This window comes from Haliotis rubra, unplaced genomic scaffold, assembly GCF_003918875.1.
Source record: "Haliotis rubra isolate DU_JTF1 unplaced genomic scaffold, ASM391887v1 Scf590, whole genome shotgun sequence".
NCBI lineage: Eukaryota > Metazoa > Mollusca > Gastropoda > Lepetellida > Haliotidae > Haliotis > Haliotis rubra.
Genome location: NW_025767291.1, coordinates 147,404 through 170,253, shown reverse-complemented (window position 1 = coordinate 170,253; position 22,850 = coordinate 147,404). Strand labels below are relative to the sequence as shown.

At 41.8% G+C, this 22,850-nt stretch overlaps 1 protein-coding gene and 1 long non-coding RNA gene across 2 annotated transcripts in view; both read left to right on the top strand.

Moving 5' to 3' along the window:
• LOC124255055 overlaps positions 1-16,559 on the top strand; it is a 33,370-nt gene extending 16,811 nt beyond the window's left edge. The window contains 8 exon segments of the mRNA XM_046688893.1: positions 721-817; positions 1,492-1,631; positions 1,633-1,673; positions 4,132-4,428; positions 13,321-13,451; positions 13,876-14,761; positions 15,237-15,393; positions 16,346-16,559. Of these exon segments, the coding sequence (XP_046544849.1) occupies positions 721-817; positions 1,492-1,631; positions 1,633-1,673; positions 4,132-4,428; positions 13,321-13,451; positions 13,876-14,761; positions 15,237-15,393; positions 16,346-16,493 (1,897 nt within the window). The 3' untranslated portion in view covers positions 16,494-16,559.
• A 2,566-nt stretch (positions 16,560-19,125) lies between these two features.
• LOC124255059 lies at positions 19,126-20,030 on the top strand. The gene is made up of 2 exons (XR_006892615.1): positions 19,126-19,831; positions 19,869-20,030. It is a non-coding gene; the product is annotated as an uncharacterized LOC124255059 (long non-coding RNA).
• Positions 20,031-22,850: the final 2,820 nt, after the last annotated feature.

Here is a 22,850-nt window from a genome sequence, read left to right as displayed (position 1 = left end):
GCAAAGTGTGAATAGTATAACTAAGCACGACAGTGGCAATACTATGTGTAGGTTAACACTAAAGTTATAGAAATACATGTAGGTAGATAAAACAGTGGTAATATTTTATGTGAGGTGAGGTGAGGTGAGGTGAAATTGGGTTTTACGTCGTGCTTGAGAATATTTCGCTCATATGACGACGTGCATGCGTGTGTATGTGTATGTGCGGCTGCTTGTACAAGCCCAGGCTTAGGCTGGGTTTATAGTGCTAGCCCACTGAGATGCCATGCCGCAGTGAAGCATGAATACCCCACTCAGACACATGATACTGACTCCGAGCCGACCAGTCCTTGATGTACCCATTAATGCCGAGCGCCAGGCAGGGACCAACAAGTAGTCTTTTGGGTTAACGCGGTCGGGTATCGAACCCGCGACCTTCCGCTCTCCGGGCGGACGCTCTAACCACTACACCACGGAGGCGGTCATATTTTATGTAGGTAAACACTGCACTTGAATTCAGATGAATAGTGTCACAGAAGAATATGAGTGAAAAAACGATCAAACTATGTGAAATGATCACATGACACCGGGTGTTCGCGACAAGGGTAAACAGCCACATGGCTACTTTCGACTCACTTATATTGATAAACCGTAGGCATAAATGGACAACAGGGTCATGTCATACGTAATTCGCAACGCCGTTTCATTATGGCAGCGTTGAACCTGTCCACGTCGTTTCAGCACCCCGGCTGTCGGCTACTACAACGACGACGACGTGCCCGACTTCCTTGTAAAGTTTTCTCGTGGACCTGGGTTTCCTGTCTACTATTACTCAGAGGTATTTGTGCTTGTGGTGGTGCAGGGAAACGCGTACTAGCAAACACTGTTGTGTCGAACGTTGATGTCCCGTTCATATGGTTGTCTCGAAGTGAAAGTTTAGCCACTTTGTATATCTTGTTTAGTCAACCCTGGATAACTCGAACCATCCAATAAGGTCCCTTAAAACATTCGACACAGCAGTGTTTGATTGTATTAAATGTACAAAATATATATGTATCACAAAAATACTTATTAAAGTAATCGTTTATAAACATTATTTATACATGAATGAATGATGCATTGGAAATAATACCTGATTGTATGTTGTGCGGTAGTCGACATACTTGCACAATCTACCATCATAGTAAAGACACAGGCAAAACAAGGAGTTATACTATAATCTCAAATTATAACGTAAAATGATAATATTCCCCGTTCACAGCGACTTTTGAAAATGTCTGTGGAATGAACAATATCCTTCTAATCGTTCCCCATACTCAACATACACAATTTGAGTCTTCGCTTTCTGGAAAGCAGATGAGAGTTACCTGCCCAAGCAGATTAGAGTTACCTGCCCAAGCAGATTAGAGTTACCTGCACAAGCAGATTAGAGCTACCTGCCCAAGCAGATTAGAGTTTCCTGCCCTTGCTCTAATCCGGCCTACTCTGACTGCATGTATCATCTTGCCATAGACTACAGTGGTGGACGGTAAGACAGGTGCCCCACTTCTGGACAAGCCAGTGAAGGACACAGTCGGAGCACAGGCCTCCTCCTTGACCATCAGCCTTGAGGGGAGGGGCAACGACATCTTCCTGTACTGGGTGGCCGACTGTGGACCACGAGGGAGGGGGAGGGCAGTTCACCTTTTTAAAAGGTAAGCCACACATCTGTAATCATTAGTGGACAGCTCCAGCCCCGTTAATGGAAACAAAAAGATAAACTGTTAACACTGCGTTCTGGGTGCTGTGACCCGTGAAGTTTCGAATTGGTCTTCAGCAACCCATGCTTGTCGTATGAGGTGACTCACCGGATGGTGGTCAGGCTTGCTGACATAGTTGACCACATGTCGTCGTATCCCAATTGCGTAGATCGACGTTCATAATGTTGATCAATGGATTGTCTGGTCCAGATTTGATTATTTACAGACCGCCGCCATATGGCTGGAATATTGCTGAGTGCGGCGTAAAACTTAACTCACACATGATGACAATCACTGGATTGTCTCGTCTAGATTCAATTATGTACAGACCGCCGTCAGAGTTGGAATATTGCCGAGTGTGGCGTTAAACAACAAACCAACCAATCTGAGAGCAGTGGAAGAAAGCCTACTATAGTTCACAATCAAACCTACCACTCTCGCAGACCAACATAGTGGATGTGGAATGGTGGACGGTCATGCAATGACATATAATTCACATGAACATATAATAGCTTCTGTGGAATAGGCACATATACAGCCTCAGAAGAATTCCAGCCAACAAACCTGATCTTGTCCTTTTTGATAAAGCCAATGAATTTATTTATGTCATTGAATTTTCTGTACCTTTTGACAGCAACGTCATTGGCAAGATTCAGGAAAAGCATGCTAAATATGCGGACCTCGCATTTGAAATGTCTCGCTTGCACCCCAAGTACACTGTCGCCAGGCTCCCCATTGTTCTCGGTGCCCTTGGTTTGGTACCTCCTGATCTCTTAGCGCAGATCAGGAGAGTGCCCGGGTTCTCCACCGGGAGCACAGCCCTTCTGACACTCTGAGTAATGCAGAAGGCTGCAGTGTTGGGGACGGTTCATATTCTCCGGAAAGTTCTTGGTGGGTTCGACTAGGCAGTGTTTCCTGGGAGAAGTCGCATTCGCTGTCTGGGCTGCGTGTAGAGGGGGCAAGGACCCTGAGCTGATGATGAGTCTTACCAGCCTGACTGTGCCAGGATCACCCGAACCCTCTCTGCTGCCTTTTTTATTTTCAATCTGTAAATAATAATAATAACAGTCCACTTGTAACGCGCTGAATCCATACACAGTCCATGTCCGATTGGAGATGACAATGATGACCTTGTAACCGGGTTTTCTTGGCTTTATCTATTATTTTATACAGATGACACCAAGACAGCTACGGGTGTGAGGCTTACGTTTATTATATACGATAGTCACCCTGTAATAAGAAACAACAGATAATATAGTATATGCATATTAAACATAATATAATATTATATATCATATCATCATCAAAGCAATACAATCATTTCTGTTACATTACTTACAACTATGTATTATTAGATGATACGATAGAAAATGCTTACAGTACATATTAAGTAAAATGGTTACACATACCCCATGTGTGGCACAAGGGTGAAAAACGTGATACCCTTGAAATGTCACCATTCATGATATGTCCTGCAGAAGAAAGAGCAGGAATAAATACTTAGAGTGACTAAATACACTGAATAACAAAAATGCACAGCTTATGCAATTCCATTAATGTAGATATACTAGTAACTTAGCATGTATACAAGATAATATTAAAATACAGTATTGCTTAGGTTTAAAGTTCAGCCTCTAAACCACATTCATTCAAAACATTAATAGAAATATATAATTCAATGTAAATATAATTACTTCTTAGATGCTTATTTATAATGCATAATCTTTGATTACTATTTAATCCTATTTAGAAATAAAGATGAATTATAAACTAACCTTTTGTGGTGATCTGTGAATACTCCCAGTGCAGTGCATAGTGAAATGGCAATATGGAGTTAGTCAGAGCAAGAAGGTAAAGTTTAAATTTGGCCAATCACAGGATCGCTTGGGGTGTGATTGATCAGCAGAGGGCTGGACAAAGAATGTAGTGGAGCTTGGGTTGTGATTGATCACTGAGGCCTGGGCTTAGAATGACAAACACACACCTCTGTTGAATAAAGTTCAACAGAAACAAAACTTGAAATATATTTATTTACAAAAATAAGACTAAAATACAAATATATACACCTGCTACACACTTCCCCCCGGGATGAAAATGATGTCCTCATCATTTGCCTAAAACAAGGGAGAGAAATGCATTCTGTACATCAGTACTGTCGTTGGCGAGCATTCCAGCGTTGATAAGAGAACTGAGATACTCAGCTCTGATCTTCCAGTCGGGATGTGGAACTGCAGACATTACATACTCACCGCTAGACATCCACCGTGGCTGTGTCCGAGTCCTCCCTGATCTTCTGGGTTGCTGTGCCGGCACATCTTCAACTGACTCAGGATCATCTTCCACATTGGCAGGTTCTTCTGGGGCTGCACCAGGATCTGCGTCAGTGGTCTCCACATCTGATGTCTCTCTGCAGCAGGATCAGCCTCAGCTGAAATATCTTCAGGCTGGTCTGGCTGGCTCCCAACTGCGTCTCCAACTAAATCGTCTTCGTCCAATGCAAAGTCTTCAACTTCTGCTCTAGCCTCAGTTGGCCTATCAGCTATATCCGCAGCTGACACTGACGGCTCAGACGATGGGAAATATATGTCTGACTCGTCATCCTCTGGTTCCTCGACTGGAACAGCAAGTCTCTTTGATCTTCTTGGTTTCGGGATAGGTCTCGGTGGCTCTGGTGCTAGTGAATCCGGTACAGGGAGTGCACCAATGGGAAGTAGAAGATTCCGGTGTAAAACTCTCTTCCTACCTTCACCATTCTCCTTTCCGACCACATAGACAGGGATGGAGGGGTTCGGTTGACGAAGAACTGTATAAATGTCACCTTCCCATCTGTCTGCTAGTTTGTGTCTTCCTTCAAAGGCGACGGTTTTAACCAGAACTCGGTCACCAGTCTCTATAATTGCTGCTCTTGCCTTCTTATCAAAGTAGGTCTTCTGATCCTGCTGTGCCTCCTTGCTGTTCTGTGAAGCTAGATGATATGCCTCTTGGAGTCGATCTCTTAATGACTTTGTGTACTGCTGCAGTGACTTGGGCTTGCTTGGCTGGATGTCAAGTCCAAATGCTAGATCCACTGGAAGTCTTGGGTGACGCCCAAACATAAGGAAGAAGGGGGGAATGTCCGGTAGACTCATGCCGAATGCAATTGTATGCATGGACTAAGGGTCCAACATGAGCCTTCCAGTCCCTCTTGGCGTCTGGTTCCAGAGTCCCCAACATATCACATAGGGTCCGGTTGAAGCGTTCACACATCCCATTACCCATGGGATGGTAGGGTGTTGTGGACGACCTATTGATCCCAAGCAGCAGGCACAGCTCTGACATCAGCTTACCAACAAAATTGGCTCCTTTGTCGGAATGAATCCTCTTGGGCAGACCGTAATGGATGATAAAGTTGTTGAAAAACAAGTCTGCTGTCGTCTTGGCTGATGTATTCCGACAAGGATAGGCTTGAGCGTACCGGGTGAAATGGTCAGTAATGACCAACACATACTGTTGACCACCCTTGGATGGCTCCAGAGTCAAGAAGTCCATGCAGACCAGTTCCATAGGCTGCAACGTCTGGATGCTCACCAAAGGGGCTCTGATGGATGTGTTTCCCTTCCTTTTCAGACACCTCTCACATATCTTCAGGTAGTCATCTACATCCTTGGTCATACCAGGCCAGTAGAAACGTTCCTTGAGTAGGGATAAGGTCCGATCTCTGCCTGGATGTCCTACACGATCATGCAAGCTTCTGAGTGCTGAAATCCTACATCTGGAAGGTAGCACTAGCTGTTCTTGATCACATCCATCCATGCTGGTGACTCTATATAACACACCTTCCCTCAAAGTCAAATGTGCAAATGTCTTCAATAAAGTAGTCATCTCTGGGTCTCCTTGGAACTGAGTTCTGTCAGGTCTTGTGGCATTCTCCAGATGCTCCATGATAACAGCAAGGGATGTGTCCTTCAGCTGAGCACGGCGCCAATCCTTTGCGTTGGCAGCACACACATGGTCACTTACATCTGCTTCAATTCCTGGAACCACTTCTGTAGACAAGCACAAACTCTCAACAAGATTAGGTGCACAAATCTTGTTACAAATAGCACTCACCACATCACGAGACAGGTCTTCCATCTGGGACTGGGTCTTTGCTGGGCAAACGAGACAACACATCAGCATCAACGTTGTTCTTCCCTGGTCGGTACTTGATGGTAAAGTTGTAACTTGCTAGAGCAGCTAACCACCGATGTCCTGTGGCGTCCAGACGTGCTGTAGTAAGTACATACGTCAGGGGATTATTGTCGGTCATTACTACGAAATCATTGCCATACAAATAGTCGTGAAATTTCTCTGAAACGGCCCATTTCAGACACAAAAACTCGAGTTTATGCGCTGAATAGTTCCGTTCAGATCGATTCAAACCCCTACTTGCATAGGCAATAACTCGTAGGTGACCATCATGCTCCTGGTATAAGACTGCTCCTAGGCCATGGGTACTAGCATCAGTGTGCAGCTCGAAAGGTCTTGAGAAGTCAGCAAACCCAAGGACTGGAGGTGATGAAAGTCTGTTCTTCAACTCCTGGAAAGCTTCTTCTTGAGCAGGACCCCAGTTCCAAGCAGTTTGGGATGTCTTAGACCTCGACTTCTTGGTGGCACACTTCGGCATAAGTTCTGAGAGGGGTCTGGCGATCTTAGAGAAGTCCTGGACGAATTTCCGATAGTATCCAGCAAATCCCAAGAATTTCCGGATGTCTTCTGGAGTAGATGGTGTTGGCCAGTGCTGAATCTTGTCTATCTTCTCTGGATCAGCTTCAATCCCCTCAGCAGACACAATATATCCAACGTACCTCACCTTTCTCTTAAAGAACTTGCATTTCTGTGGGGCGAGCTTCAATCCACATTCTTGTAATCTTCTAAAGACGAGCTCCAGCCTCTCCACATGCTCCTCGTATGTCCGGGAAAATATGATGAGGTCATCTATGTATATAAGGCAGATCTTCAAGTTGAGTCCCTCTAGGCACTTCTCCATAAGGCGCTGATAGGTCGCTGGGGCGTTTGAAGCCGAACGGCATCCTGTTGTACTCGAAAAATCCGAGTGGACCTACAGTAAAAGCCGTTCTCTCCTTGTGGTCATCATCTATCTCAACTTGGTAATAGCCGCTCTTCATATCCAGCACTGAGTAGAACTTGTTCCCTCCGAGACAATCTAAAAGTTCTTCAATTCTCGGGAGAGCATAACTGTCCTTAATTGTCCGGTTGTTCAGCTGGCGAAAATCTATACATAGACGTAAACGGCCATCTTTGCGCTTGGCTAACACAACGTTGGAAGCCCATGGACTATGAGAGTGTCTAATCACACCAGAGGACAACAGTTCTTGAAGATGACTCCGAACCTGATCATACATTGCTGGTGGTATACGCCGATGTCTCTGCTTGAAGGGCACGTCATCATAGAGTTCTATCCGATGCTTGACCATGTTGGAATGTCCAAGATCTTTATCATGTTTAGAGAAGATGTCACCATATCTCCTAATAACCTCCAGTCCCTGTGCAGCTTCATCATGTGTAAGTCCATCTTCCTCCAACTCAATGTCGTCAATCCACTTCTCAGAGTCTGAACATCTCATGTCTGGTAGGTCTTCTATTGTCACAGGTTGAAGTTCACACAGCAGAGCCTTAGTTGGAACAATCATGGTCTGGGTAGTAACATTAGACACATGAACTTGTATCTCATCTGGTCTGTCATGGCAGTATCTCACAACGACTGGTATGATGTCTAAGTCCTTAGAAATAGTAGAGTCTACAGTTGGCTGTATAAGGGCACACACTTGTGGATATGGAATCCCTTTGCACAGTTGTCCACGGATGATGGCAGAACCATTAGCAGGTATGATTACAGGCTTATATTCAATGGATCTAACAAAGCCCAACTTCCCACCATTCTTCTCTAACTCCTTCTCTCGAAGCATCATACATCTAAAGGCCAGGTACCAAGGTGTGTAGAGGTTGGCCGTCTGAAGGAATCGGATTCCATTAACCTTTCTGCAGGCATCCAAAAGCACTCCAAGAACATTAGTCCCAAGAAGAGCAGGAACTTTGGCATTATAGCTGGTGTCAGGCACAACAAGTAACAAACAAGTGATGTCATCTTGGTCATCACAACCATCACCAATACCCTTGACCTTAACCTCAATGTAACCAGAGTAAGGTAATGAGTTTCCACCTGCACATTCAATATTAAGAAGGCTATCTACTGAATGTATGGGAATATGAGTGAGATACCTATCATAAAAAGAGCTAGACACAATAGACACTGTGGCACCTGTGTCCACTAACGCCCTAACCGGAATATTCTCAATAAGTATATCTACCTCATTTGAATTCCCAACTAAGTCAGTGTGTGCGAATACACGAGGGCTAGATGTAGCACCTACGGGCGCCCCCGGGCCATAGGCGTGGCCGAGTTTAAAGGCCTCTTAAGATGGTCAAGACGTACACGACAACCATAATACAAATGTCCGGGATAGCCACACCTGAAACACACAGGCTCATGATCCGATGCTTGTCCTGGTGTGAGAGATCTGTTGTCGTTAGCTCCAGCCCCAGGTTGATAGAAATAGGAAGGGGGCAGCGGCATTCCTTCCCTCGGGAGATGGAGCAGGATACTTGCTGGATCGAGGATCATACATAGCTGGCTGATATCCTCGTCCTCCCCGTCCGCGACCTCTTGTTCTCGGTGGCCCTCTCCCATACTGCTGTCCGTGGGTGGTAGAACCAAAGGGAGATTGTTGCTGGTACACTTGGGCTGACAGCTGCTGATGTTGGTCACGTAGGTCGCATACACTCGTGGTCAGATCCTTGATCATCCCCTTCAGCTCAGCGATGTCATCAGGCTTAGAGACGGGCTGGTTACTGGCCATGTTGACGGATGCGGGCTTCGACTTAGACTTCTGGATATCTGATCTGGCTCGGTTCTGTTCAAATTCTATCTCACGGAGGCACAGTCTAAGCTCATCAAAGTTGGAGATACTCTCATATTTATGAGCAGCAAGACTCTTCAGTGAAGTCTTCAATCCATCCCAAAGTCTGGACCTCAACATCTCATCCTGCTCTGCTAAAGAAATCTGCTTCTGTTCCGCTAACTGGTATAACAGTCTCTCAAGTCGACAGCTCCAGGCAGTTACGTCTTCGTCATTTTGCTGGTAGGAGCTGTAGAACTCCGAAAATAATGAAGAACTTCGGCGGAGAGTACCAAAAGCACTCTTCAACTTCAACAGAACATCCACAATGGAAGCATGATGACCAAGTTTCATCACAATAAGAGCCGCCTCACCCTTCAGTGACTGACGAATAGCCTGAAGGATAACAGAGTTGTCATGGGCCTTGGACTCCATCAGACAATTCACCTCATACCGCCAAACATCATAGTCAGCATCCTTGCCGGCCGTTCCACTAAACAAAGGAAGTTTAGGGAAGTGACGATAAGCAACCTTAGAACTAAGTGGCACCTGTTCTGGCTGAGAACCATCTAAAGTGGAGGCTTCTTCCTTCTTCACAACTGGACCACCCTGCGTGGCATACTGCTTCAACCAAGACTTAAAGTCATCGGGGTTATCGGCCTTAGGATGCAACCCCATCTTAGCAAAACTATCAACAAGACTAGCATATTCTTCTTCAGAGAAATTCATCTTCAAAGGCACAAGACTCCAAGTAAAGAATAAACAAAATCAGACATGGATCCAAGGCATGGATACAATGACTTGATGCAGTAGATGGTGGTTTGTGAATGTGTCAATAGCTACAAAGACGATGTGTTAATCCCATACAAAAGTAGCACATACAGTGAGGGTACAATAATTGTATTTTCAGCGGCAAACAAACAAATTAAAGGACATCAGTTGGGTTTATGTGGCAATGCAAGTATTACCCACATGGGTAATTAACAAGATTTGACCCTAAGATTAGATTATGCCATGGTTGGCAGATGCAGAATAATGAAATATGTGGACTACAATAACTATGAAGACCACAGTGTGTCGGAACGCGTGACAATATGTACAAAACGGGTCGCGACTCAAGGCAACGCCATCATGATGTAGACATTTCACGACAAACGCAAACGGAGCAAAATCATCGCAAACGCAAAATAATCACGAACGGCAAACGGATACAAAAGCAAAGGATGATAATTACAAATGGACCCTACATAATGAATGAATATAGACCACAGGCAAAGAGGGAGACAAAGAAAGCGAATGAGCTGGTTAGATATTTGAACTAAGTGTAGTGCAGTGCAGTTAACTATGACATTTATATTCTAAGATAAAACTGAAGTTTAATGCTAAGTTTATTTAAAACTAAAGTTTATTTGGCTAAGTTTATTGATTTAAGTATATTCACACAATCATACTCACACGTCACACCTAAAACAATGTAAATGATTAAAGAGACTACAGTATGGAAATAAGCGAGAACACAAGTGAAGCTTGTACAAGCACAACAAAATGCTAACTAACTAAGCTGCAGCTAAGTATAAAGAAACGCAAATTGATATGGATATGTGTACACCAAATGAAAATAAATGCAGTTGACACTACATCTTATTGAGGGTAAATAACCTGCAGGTAATATGTAAACAAAAGCAATGCTACAAACCGTAAAGGTATTTAAAGAAACAACAAGGAGTTATGCCAGGCAAATATTTACAAGTTCATAATGGACAGAAAATTCGAAGATGAATGTTTACAGACATGTCAAATGTAAACAAAGTCAAAGCAATATTGCAAAAAAAAATGTAGAAACAGTACTTACAGTTCAAGATGAACAATATAAATATATCCAATTAAAGACGAGAAACAAAATAGTCCGGAAAATGAGTCACAATTCACAATCACCAAACCAAGTACAGCAAATTGTCAACTTGACCTGCCTTGGAGTCTCTGGGTCAAGGTCGCTGTCAAAGTTCAGTAAGTCCTAGGGTCACAAGACCCAACAACATGGACCTGACAGTCACTCGTGTGATGGCCAAATCGACCATAATTACAGTTCTTTCACAAACTTGCATTCCATGCGGGTATCCAGGCATCACATAAGTTCCTCACTGGGGCTCCAAACATGTAACCGGGTTTTCTTGGCTTTATCTATTATTTTATACAGATGACACCAAGACAGCTACGGGTGTGAGGCTTACGTTTATTATATACGATAGTCACCCTGTAATAAGAAACAACAGATAATATAGTATATGCATATTAAACATAATATAATATTATATATCATATCATCATCAAAGCAATACAATCATTTCTGTTACATTACTTACAACTATGTATTATTAGATGATACGATAGAAAATGCTTACAGTACATATTAAGTAAAATGGTTACACATACCCCATGTGTGGCACAAGGGTGAAAAACGTGATACCCTTGAAATGTCACCATTCATGATATGTCCTGCAGAAGAAAGAGCAGGAATAAATACTTAGAGTGACTAAATACACTGAATAACAAAATGCACAGCTTATGCAATTCCATTAATGTAGATATACTAGTAACTTAGCATGTATACAAGATAATATTAAAATACAGTATTGCTTAGGTTTAAAGTTCAGCCTCTAAACCACATTCATTCAAAACATTAATAGAAATATATAATTCAATGTAAATATAATTACTTCTTAGATGCTTATTTATAATGCATAATCTTTGATTACTATTTAATCCTATTTAGAAATAAAGATGAATTATAAACTAACCTTTTGTGGTGATCTGTGAATACTCCCAGTGCAGTGCATAGTGAAATGGCAATATGGAGTTAGTCAGAGCAAGAAGGTAAAGTTTAAATTTGGCCAATCACAGGATCGCTTGGGGTGTGATTGATCAGCAGAGGGCTGGACAAAGAATGTAGTGGAGCTTGGGTTGTGATTGATCACTGAGGCCTGGGCTTAGAATGACAAACACACACCTCTGTTGAATAAAGTTCAACAGAAACAAAACTTGAAATATATTTATTTACAAAAAATAAGACTAAAATACAAATATATACACCTGCTACATTGCATGTGCATTCTGGTGATAAAATTCATAACGGACGAATGGGATCGGGATGGGCGGACTCCCTGGCCTTAGTCATAGTATCCCAGCTGTGTAGATAGTAAGAGGCGACTAACAGGATTGAGTTGTCATGCTCATGTCATCGTGTGCCAGTTGATCTATGCTCATGCTGTTGATTGCCTGGCCAAGACTTGATTAAATTTACATGCCACGGCAATATAGCTGGAATATTGCTGAGTGCGGCGTGAAACAACCAACCAACCAACCAACCCTGGCTTCGCTGTGCATGTCATCGTATCCCAGCTGTGTTGATCGCTGCACTGATGATGCCAGTCACTGGATTGTCTGGTCCAGACTCGATTATCTACAGACCGCAGCCATAGCTGGAATATTGCTGAGTGCCGTGTTAAACAACAAACAAATGAAAAGACGAGGATTTGTGGTTTTTACTTACAGTTATAGTCCGTTTGGCTCAAAAGCGGACCGATGAATTGCAATCTAACTCGAAAACTTATAAACATGAAATACTCAATGAAACACTGATCATAATGAAAACGTCAGACCAACTCTGAGAGGTGTTTGCAGAATTTATGTCCTAAAAATAAAAAAGTTGTTTAACAAACTATCATTAAAATATCGACACAGTTCACTATTTGTTACGAGGGAGGAGTGCAGAGAAAGGGACTGCCGGATGTGCGAGAAAGGATGGAGACAGCACAGCACAGGTTAATGAATCAATAACTTTGTCGGCACTTGTGCACGTGCTTCTCTAACACCTGGCTGTCCCTTTCTCTGCACTCCTCCCTCGTAACAAATAGTGAACTGTGTCAATATTTTAATGATAGTTTGTTAAACAACTTTTTTAATTTTAGGACATAAATTCTGCAAACAAATCACAGAGTTGGTCTGATATTTTGATTATGATCAGCGTTGCATTGAGGATTATATGTTTAGTAGTTTTTGAGTTAGATTGCAATTCATTGGTCCGCTTTTGAACCAAACGGACTATAGTCAGGTTACAGTCACGATGAATTCATTCCCTCATTATTTATATGGATTAGCTAAACGTATACAGCTAAATATATACTAATGGAATGTTGAACAGACCAAAGTTCCCATTCTACACATTGTACACACCTTCATCAAGCATCTTACGCCGTCAGTGAGGCGACGTTGTCGAGCTAATAGCTTTCATGGTACAAAGCCGATTTGTGCACTGACCTTGGTTTAGCGACCCTGAGCTACTTTCAGAGTAAGATGGCGTTTACAGAGGACACGTTGACACGTTCATGTATAAGGTCTCCTGCACGAAAAGGGGCGGTGGGGTAGCCAAGGTGTTAAAGCGTTCGCTTGTCAAGCCGATTATCCGGTTCGATTCCTGAAGTTGGTACAAAGTGGGAAGCCCATTTCTGGTGTCCCCCGCCATGATATTGCAGGAATATTGCTAAAAGCGGCATAAACCCAAAGTCACTTTCTCACTCCTGCGAAAATTTGTTTTATTTGTTATGTCCAATGGCAGTCAATGGTGAAGAGAAGACGTATTTCCACTGAACTTGTGGTTATTTCAGGCGAGAGACAGCGTGTGGAACACTCGGCCTGGATCAACACAAGTAAAGAGGCTCTGGACTTCATTGCGTCTCATCCAAACCTCAACAGCCATTATGACAAGTATATCTTGAAGGCTAAGGGCCTTTGGAAGGTTCGTGTTTTAGCCTCAAAGCTCAATTCTGTTGTGCGTTTTGGTACCTAAGTTATACTGTTAGTCTATCTCACGGTCCGTGAATCTCATTATTTTTCCAACTGCCAAACCCTCCTACAATGTTAAATGAAACAAGTCTAGATTTCATAAGCTTCTTAATCTAACATTTCACTGGGGCTCCGTTTCAATGTATTTTAAATGCCACTATTTGTTACTATCAAAATAGATATATTCAAAGACTATTTTATTGTCGATTACATTGTAATAAAGAAGTTGTATATCCAGACAACTTGCCCTGTTAGTTCATCTGGAGTCATCACTGATGATAGGTGATCTTTTCGCAGCTATTTACCCTTATGGAAATCTTACAGGAATCTGTTGATTGTCTCTGTGCACTATATAAATACTGTGTATTCTCTTGCAGCCAGAAGATGACACCATTACCAGTGACGACAGGATGCCATCACTTCCTGTCCAGACTAAAGAATTCATTTCCCCAGATGCAAACTACCGCAATGAACAGACATCCAGCCGAAAGAAAGGAGCTCAAATACCGACAAGACAGGAACTGAACAGAAATGGACAGGTGCTCGGATCCAGAGACAGGATTGGTTTGGGAAGTCCAACTCGGAACGGGAACAGAGATGACGGGAATTCTAGAAATGGCTACATGTCAACGGGAGACAACTCTCCACGACGGAACCAATATGACACGGACTACTACCAGCTTCCGTATGACTTAAACACGGACCCTCAGTATCCGGGTTATTACCAGAGAGATGATGATGATTATGATGATACTGATAGATACCGTCAGGATTACCCTAAATATAAGTTGTCTCAGAAGAGATCTCACCCAGAGGAAAAATTTCATTTTATGAGGAAGAAGCGAGAAGCTGAGATAAATGACAACGATTTCATGAATGTTGAAAAATTAAAAGATTTAAATGTAAAGCTCCTAAATGAAATTAAGAAGAGGGAGATGGGATACGATAGACATCGGGGACAGTACATGAGAAGGAAGAAACGAAATAGTAACAAATTGAAATCGCCCGACCATTCAGAAAACCGGAGGCGGAAGAGACGCCATGTTGGTCCACATGATGCAGATGGCCTTCAGAGGCTGATATCAACGGGAACTGTTGCCCCGTCAACTTTACCACTTGATCATCCAGATTATAATCATACCATGGATTATATTTTTGCTACCTATTGGTTTTACCCAGCGAAGACACATGCAATTTTACCCAAGGATCAGAAATGCATATCTAACCACATGGCAAACGAGAAGATTCGTTTTGATCCAAAAAGTAAGTTATGTATTGTTGATATATCTGAAGTCAGTTACATTCAGAATTTCTACTCATCCAACGTTCTGTCAAATGAAGATAACACAATTAATATAGTCCACAAATACAGAATACACAAAAGCCTTTATTAAGAAGCGATCGCTTGACTAAGTTAATGAGTTAACATTTAAAGTCACATCGGCGGTATTTGAGCCATATCGTGACTAAAACAAGTTCTAAGTTTATGATACATACAGTTAAATTATGACGAAGGACAGTAGAATGAACAGGAATATCACAGAAACTGAATTTGGAACTAGCACATATCTTTAAAATTGTATTTTTATCAGAATAATATGATATATAAACAGGCTGTAGATCCCCAGCAATGAAGGTAGATCCCCATACTAGGGACCGATCGAATGAAATATGAGAAGACACGAGGTAACCTATAGCTAGAATTGTTAATATATTCAGTGTCTGTCAACTTCTTTAGGTGAGTACTACGGTTTGGACCACGACAACTATGAACGTGTAATCACCCAAGACTGCATTAAAAACAGCGGTCATGAACTGCCTGATGACGGTGTGTACGAGAGCCAGGGCGATTACAACCCGCTGAACATCCACATGGGCCAGATGACAGTGTATAGGTAAGGTAGGATAACTCTGAAGAAGTATTGTCTTGCTGTTTAAAGCCGCACTCAGCAATACTCCAGCTATATGACAGCGGTCTGTAAATAATCGAGTCTGGACCAGACAATACTGTGATCACAATCGTAGGCATCGATCTTCGTGATTGAGATACCATGACATAGGTCAACCAAGTCAGCAAGCCTTAGTACCCGATCCCGTTAGTCGCCTCTTACGACAAGCATCAAAACGACGGAAATTTGAGTTTTACATGAAATTCTTAGCGCGATCTCCAAGGAAATTGGCAAAGGCAGCTCACATTCCAGCATCTCCAGTATATTCCATTTCTTCAAACTAGCCAGAAACAGTCATACATTCATCTATTTAATTAAGGTACTTCCATTTTGGAAGAGTGGTCAAGCTCTTTGAGCTGGTGCACGTCCGGGAGAAGTGTTATATTTGCTAACTCGAAGTGATCGGTGGCTTGCAGCTCTCCCCTGCAACTGTTTCTCAACTTCGCCATAATTCTGCTTACATCCAAGGTTCCTCAGTATACTACGGGGCGGCGGCGTGGCCTCGTGGTTAAAGCGGTCGCGCGTCACGCCGAAGACACGAGTTCAATTCTCCACATGGGTACAAAGTGTGAAGGCCATTTATAGTGTCCCCCGCCGTGATATTGCTGGAATATTGCTAAAAGCGGCGTCAAACTTTAAGTCACTCTCACTAAGCCACAAAATTTGAAATACAGCTAATAAAAATGCAATAATAAATTATAAAAACACACTATATACTCCGAGAGCGGAAAGGCCAATGAGACTCACTCACTCACCACTATACTCCAGTTATAGAAACAAGTCAATAATAATCATACATGCATCTGTTTATCACATTCTTGAGTAGGTCGATCAATCTGCCATTTTGCCTCTCTCCCCTGCCATTGTTTCTTAACTTCACCATAATTCTGGTTTTCAGGGTCCGTATCAAATGCACGTGTCAAAATACAACCATGTCAGAGCCCCAGAACAAGAACAAGAGATGCTCTCAGATGCTTCCATACGACCAACAGGCGTGGCCGTCCTATATGGGGAGATACGCTGATAGCCACTGGATGGGGAACTGATGTATCGTGCAATTTCCACGTAACTATCTCGGATGAAAACATGTCAATACTACCATACGGTGTCAGGGGATGCTGCTAACGGTGTCAGGGGATGCTGCTAACGGTGTCAGGGGATGCTGCTAACGGTGTCAGGGGATGCTGCTAACGGTGTCAGGGGATGCTGCTAACGGTGTCAGGGGATGCTGCTAACGGTGTCAGGGGATGCTGCTAACGAACATTACTGACAAGGAAAACCAGATGATGAGAAATGGGTGAAAACCTGTTTTCCATGTAATGTATTAATGTGCATTATCAGGAGAGATCCCGATCGATGGATGAATACACAAAAATCTGCATTATTTACTTGAAAAAATGGGTTTTGGTTTTGTTGCTGTTTAAGGCTGCAAACAGCAATATTCTAGCTACATATCGGCTATCTGTAAATAATCGAGTCTGTAGCAGTAAATCCAGTGAGTAATTGTGATACGATGACATGTGTCAACTTAGTCCGCAAGCCTGACCACCCGATCCCGTTATTCGCCTTTTACTGCAAGCAAGGGTTGCCGAAGATCAATTCTAGCCCGGATCATCACTGGTCTGAAAATGTCGGAGTAGCATGGAACCAGTGTTACAGTATATCATTAATAATCATTAATATTGGTGTTCTTGAGACTTTGCGAACGGTCGTACAACAGAATTTGCATCACTTACACTGCGTTGTTTAACATTCAAACTATTCCCAAAGAAAAGATAGAGTGCATGTTTTTCTCAGTTGTGTGACTACAGTGTGGTTATCGGAACTGAGGAGGATGTACTCCTATGGCCTTGAAGAACCTAGCCATCTTCTTTTGGATGATTAACCATGCCTCTCCATGAAACGTGAAACTATGGTTGTCACGTCCAGTCGTATATTGTGAATGAGCTACCTGATCCACTGGCATTAAAAGAATGTCCACATTATGAGGGCCTCGGCTGCTATGATCCATGGCATGACACCTGTGTTGTTCAGCTGCAACCTAGGTTTCCGTTACTGTAAAACAGGACATGGATGTATAGGCGTATTCTCACTGGCAGTTAGAACGTGCTTCTGGAGTCAGAGCCGTGTGAACACACAATTAAATATATCAGACGTCCAAATACGTTCACATGGACAAAAAAGCAGTGCTTGTGTTCGTCAGACCTTTGTGAATAAATTTGGAGATGTATCTCCACAGACGTTCACATGGACAAAGAAACGGTGCTTATCGTCAGACCTTTGTGAATACAGCTTGGGCATTCACACGGATAAAGATGCAGTGCTTGTGTTCGTGAGACCCTGGTGGTTACCCTTTGAGCTGTCTCTACACAGACATCCCCAATGACAAAAAAACAGTGCTTGTGGTTGCAAGACCCTTGTGAATAACGTTTGAGCTGTCTCTACACAGACATCCCCAATGACAAATAAACAGTGCTTGTGGTTTTAGACTCTTGTGGATAACCTTTGATTTGTAGCTCACAGTCATCCACATGGACAAAGAACAAGTGCTTGCGGCTGAGCTGGAATTCGCGTGTATATATACGTCATGAACTATGAACTCGTGGAATATAACAGTGCTCCTTGTGTTTTGAGTTAGGTTAATTCACATTCACTAAAGCAACTCATCATATGTTATTCCCTTGATCAACTGGCCAAGTTGTGGATGTGTAATGTTTCTTCTGTTGATTACTGCAATTACGTGCAAGGATTCCCCATATGGGTACAATATGTGAAGCCCATTTCTGGCTTCCGATATGTTTGTTTGGATATCGCTAAATGAGGTGTAAACAAATTCACTCACTGTGTTGACAATTGGAAGTGCGTCCAAAGACAACAGCTGACGAAAACATAGGATCCCAGCTCCATATTTAACAAACCGTTATCTGACATCGCGCATATAGTGTTTTAAGTAATCCTTGTTCAGTGGGGAATGCCAGAAATGAACTTCACATGGTATCTTTATGAGCAACCATTGTTTGGGGCTCATTACGACTTGTTCGTACATAATATACTGGACAAAATAAGTTAAAGATGTTGGTATTTTTATGATTGATATTTTATTAGTTTGTCAATGAATAAATATATCATTCATAATTTCAAAATGTACATATATCCCTAACAATTTTTGTCCAGTATATGTCGTCTAGGGATCAATACTCCACAACGTTTATAGCCAAGGTTGTGTGGATCAACAGCGGACTTGCTGAATACATTAATATGATTACCTGATGATTTAAGACGTCGTAATAATGCTGTTTGATCTATGCACTCTGATTGTGTTGTCCTAGACTGGTAGTTGTGTCTTGTGGTATATATATCTAAAACGCCGTACATCAAAATACACTTATGTCGTCTCCAGTAAAACATAAACAGAATAGTGGATTGTTAAATTATCAGTAAGATTTGTCAGATTATAGGTTCATTGTTTTTGGAGGCGATTTGTCAATGTATGTATATCATGTAATTTGTTTGTTGTCAAATGCTGCACTCAGCAATATTCCAGCTATATTACGGCGGCCTGTAAACAATCGAGTCTGGACCAGACAAACCAGTGATTAACAGCATGAACATCGATCAACTCAGTTGGAATCAGATGACATGTGTCATCCAAGTCAGCGAGTCTGACCACCCGATCGCGTTAGTCGCCTCTTACGACAAGCATGGATCGCTGAAGATCAATTCTAACCCGGATCTTCACGGATCGTTGATAATGTTAAACTTTGTTGTAGCAACCAGATAGTTATATCCTGCAGTTGTCCTCTGCCAAAATATTGTTATTCTTAATTTGAGCATATTCATCCAAACTTTAAGGATCTTATAATGTCTTTGAAGAGTAAAAAGAACAAATAGCTCAGAAGTATGTGTCACTCAAACTACATGTGAATGTCAGGATCACATGTGTATACATGCAGTAACTGTTACATTGTACAGTTTGAACAACTTTATGTGGCCAAAATGTCTCACACGTGACCATTTAAAGATTTAATAATTGGCACTAAGGGATATACAAGTGTGTAATGCATGAGACATGTTTTTTCGAACGCGAATTACTGTTCGGCGATGTTTTTATCATTCGTTCCTTCAGTGTTTCATGCGACAAGTAATTAGGAGATTATGAATTAGGTGTAATAAGGAGATTATTTTCAATGTTGCGGTCATTTATCGTTGATTTATGACCTCTAAATGTATTTATAAAACCGAACGCTAATAAAAATCGAGTATCACTCAGTGGAATGTATGTGGGATGACATTCGAGTATAAATTTACTGAAGGTTAAATCGAAAAATTAAACTTTAACTGAATAACATATTTCTGTGTCAACGTCTATGTCCAATAAGTGTCTGTGTACTGGCGGCTTTCAAGAATTTCAGCCTGAGCAGATATATAACTATATTCCTGCACGCAATTGGTAAGCTGTGTGTAAACAAATATAAATAAGATATGAATATATGTATTGATTATATTCAATATGCCTATTTTTGATCGCATATAATCCTCGCACTAATGAACTTGGAATAAAATGTGTATATTTTTGTGAAGTATTATGTGTCCTGTCATATTGATCTCCGTGATGGTGGAGCGGTGGGGTAGCCCAGTGGACCAGAAGACCCGGGTTCGATTCTTCACATAGGTACGATGTGTGAAGCCCATTTCTGGTGTCCCCCGCCACCGTGTTATTGCTAAAAGCGGCGTTAAACCATACTCATTCACTCACTCACTCAGTGAAGTTATCTGATTACCCGAGCGTCTGTCCATCCACTGACAGAGGCCGTGCGGTAGTCCAGTGGTTAAACCGTTTATCCGCCAGGGTTCGATTCTCCTCATGGGTACAATGAGTGAAGTCCATAGCTGGTGTCTTTCCACTGCGATCTGTGGCGTTTAAAATGACAGGACTGCCACTTGTCTATTTCAGAGTGAGTGAGTGAGTTTAGTTTTACGCCGCACTCAGCAATATACCAGCTATATGGCGGCGGTCTGTAAATAATCGAGTCTGGACCTGACAATCCAGTGATCAACAGCATGAGCATTGATCTGCGCAATTGGGAACCGATGACATGTGTCAACCAAGTCAGCGAAACTGACCACCCGATCCCGTTAGTCGCCTCTTACGACAAGCATAGTCGCCTTTTATGGCAAGCACATGGGGTTTACCCCGGATCTTCACGGGTCGTCTATTTCAGAAGTGGTCAGATACCGGAATAGACATTAACAAGTTGTGAAAAAATTTCCAAAGAATGATGGAGTCATAAGAGGCTCAAAAGATGGAGAGACAATAGGGTGAGTGAGTGAGTATAGTTTTACGCCGCACTCAGATATATTCCAGCTATATGGCGGCGGTCTGTAAATAGTCGAATCTGGACCAGACAATCCATTGATCAACAGCATAAACATCGATCTACGCAATTGGGATAAGCCACAAGAAAAATTACTAAATGTGAAATAAATAGAAATAACTCCTTGTCGAAAAAATATATGGGTCCAGATTTCGAACTCCCGATTTACACACTAACCACTAGGTAAAATAACATCAAAAGCCATGTGCAAATCAGGAATCAAGGGAAGCTCTGAGAAATAGTATTCATTGAACCAAATTTCGAACGCTTTCCTGATAATTGCTTAGATATGTATGCAAATGTTATTCATTAAATATCCGGACTGTAACTCAATTTTCGGCACCAATTATTATCCTGATTAAAATCACAACCTGTAACATATATAGGCTACCATGCGAGTGTGTTCTGATATAGTTAATAGTGAGTGTGTGAGTGAGTTACGACTTTTAGTCACATCGGCAATATTTCAGCCATATCGTGACTAAAGCAAGTTATAAATATATCAACAATTTAAGTGAAATTATAAACTTCTGCCAACGAAGGACAGTAAAATAACTAGATTATCACAGATATATATGTAAAACTAGTAATTGAATCTAAAACATTTTAACTATGGGGGACAACACAATATAAAAATGGGCTATATATCGCTAACAACACAAGGTAGATCACCATACTAGGGACCATGGGGACTTACAGTACATTTGCTTCCTGCATGGACCCTAGCTGGATTTACACCATCCCTTCAGCCGTCAGCAAGTTTTGACAAATTAGCCATAAGTTAAAATAACACATATTCTACGATTAAAACTAATGGTATATTTAAATTTAGTTTGAATGTTTTGGGACTTACGTACCCCCACAGGAGGACAATAATTTTACAGTGCTTCAACCCCCTGTGAGGATACAGCCACTAACAATCTCAGCTGCTCAATTAAACTACCAATTATAAAATATTTATCTATTTACAAATTCATTCAACAAATCTAATTCTTTTAAAAACGCAATAACTAAATGAGAACTGATATTATTAAAAAGATCCTTCATCGTTCGTGATTTGAATTAGATATCCCTTGTGATGGAATACTCAACACAGTCAAGCAAGACATGCTTGACCGTGATTCGTTCATCACAAGGGATACAAAACGGAGGATCTTCACCTTTTAATAGGTACTCATGCGTATATCTTGTGTGGCCAATACGACATCGTCGTATGATGACCTCTTCAAATCTGGACTGACAACCCAAGTAGGTGTAACCGATAGTTGGTTTTATTGCATGTAATTTATTAATACCTGCTTGGGTGTCCCACTTCTTTTGCATCAGATCACGGATGTAAGTTCTAATGCTAGCTTTGTAATCAGAGTATGGAATAAGAAGTGGTGTCACAGATTTGTTGAGTGGTGCCTTAGCAGCAATATCAGCCATTGTGTTCCCAGAAATGCCCAACGTGGCTGGGTAACCAACAAAAGACGATGTCGCATTGGCCAGTAGCAAGCTCATTAAACAATTCAAGAATTTCTAATAAAAGTGGATGATTGCAAGAAAGATTTTTAATCGCTGAAGGCAAGAAAGAGAATCTGAAAAGATGATATATTGTTTATATTTACGGTGTTTATTTACATATTTAAGAGCTGTTAATATGGCGTTAGCTTCTGCTGTGAAAATAGAACTGTTATTTAGTAGCCGAGAAGATATTGTTTGGGACCCAGTGACAGTGGCACAAGCCACCGCGCCACCATCCTTGGATCCATCCGTAAATAAGGATTTATATGTATTATATTTATTTCTTAATTGACTAAATTCTTGTTTATACTGTAAATCATTAGTTTCGGGATTTTTTAAATGTGGTTAATGTTAAGTCAATATCTGGCCTCACCAATTGCCAAGGAGGATAAGAAAGCAAACGGGAAGGAGCTATATTTTCCAGCTCAATGCCGGCAGCAGCAATGAATGGTTTAATTCTGTGCCCAAGAGGCGGAACAAAAGAAGACTTTTTTGTTGTACAGATCCTCATAGAGAGGATGG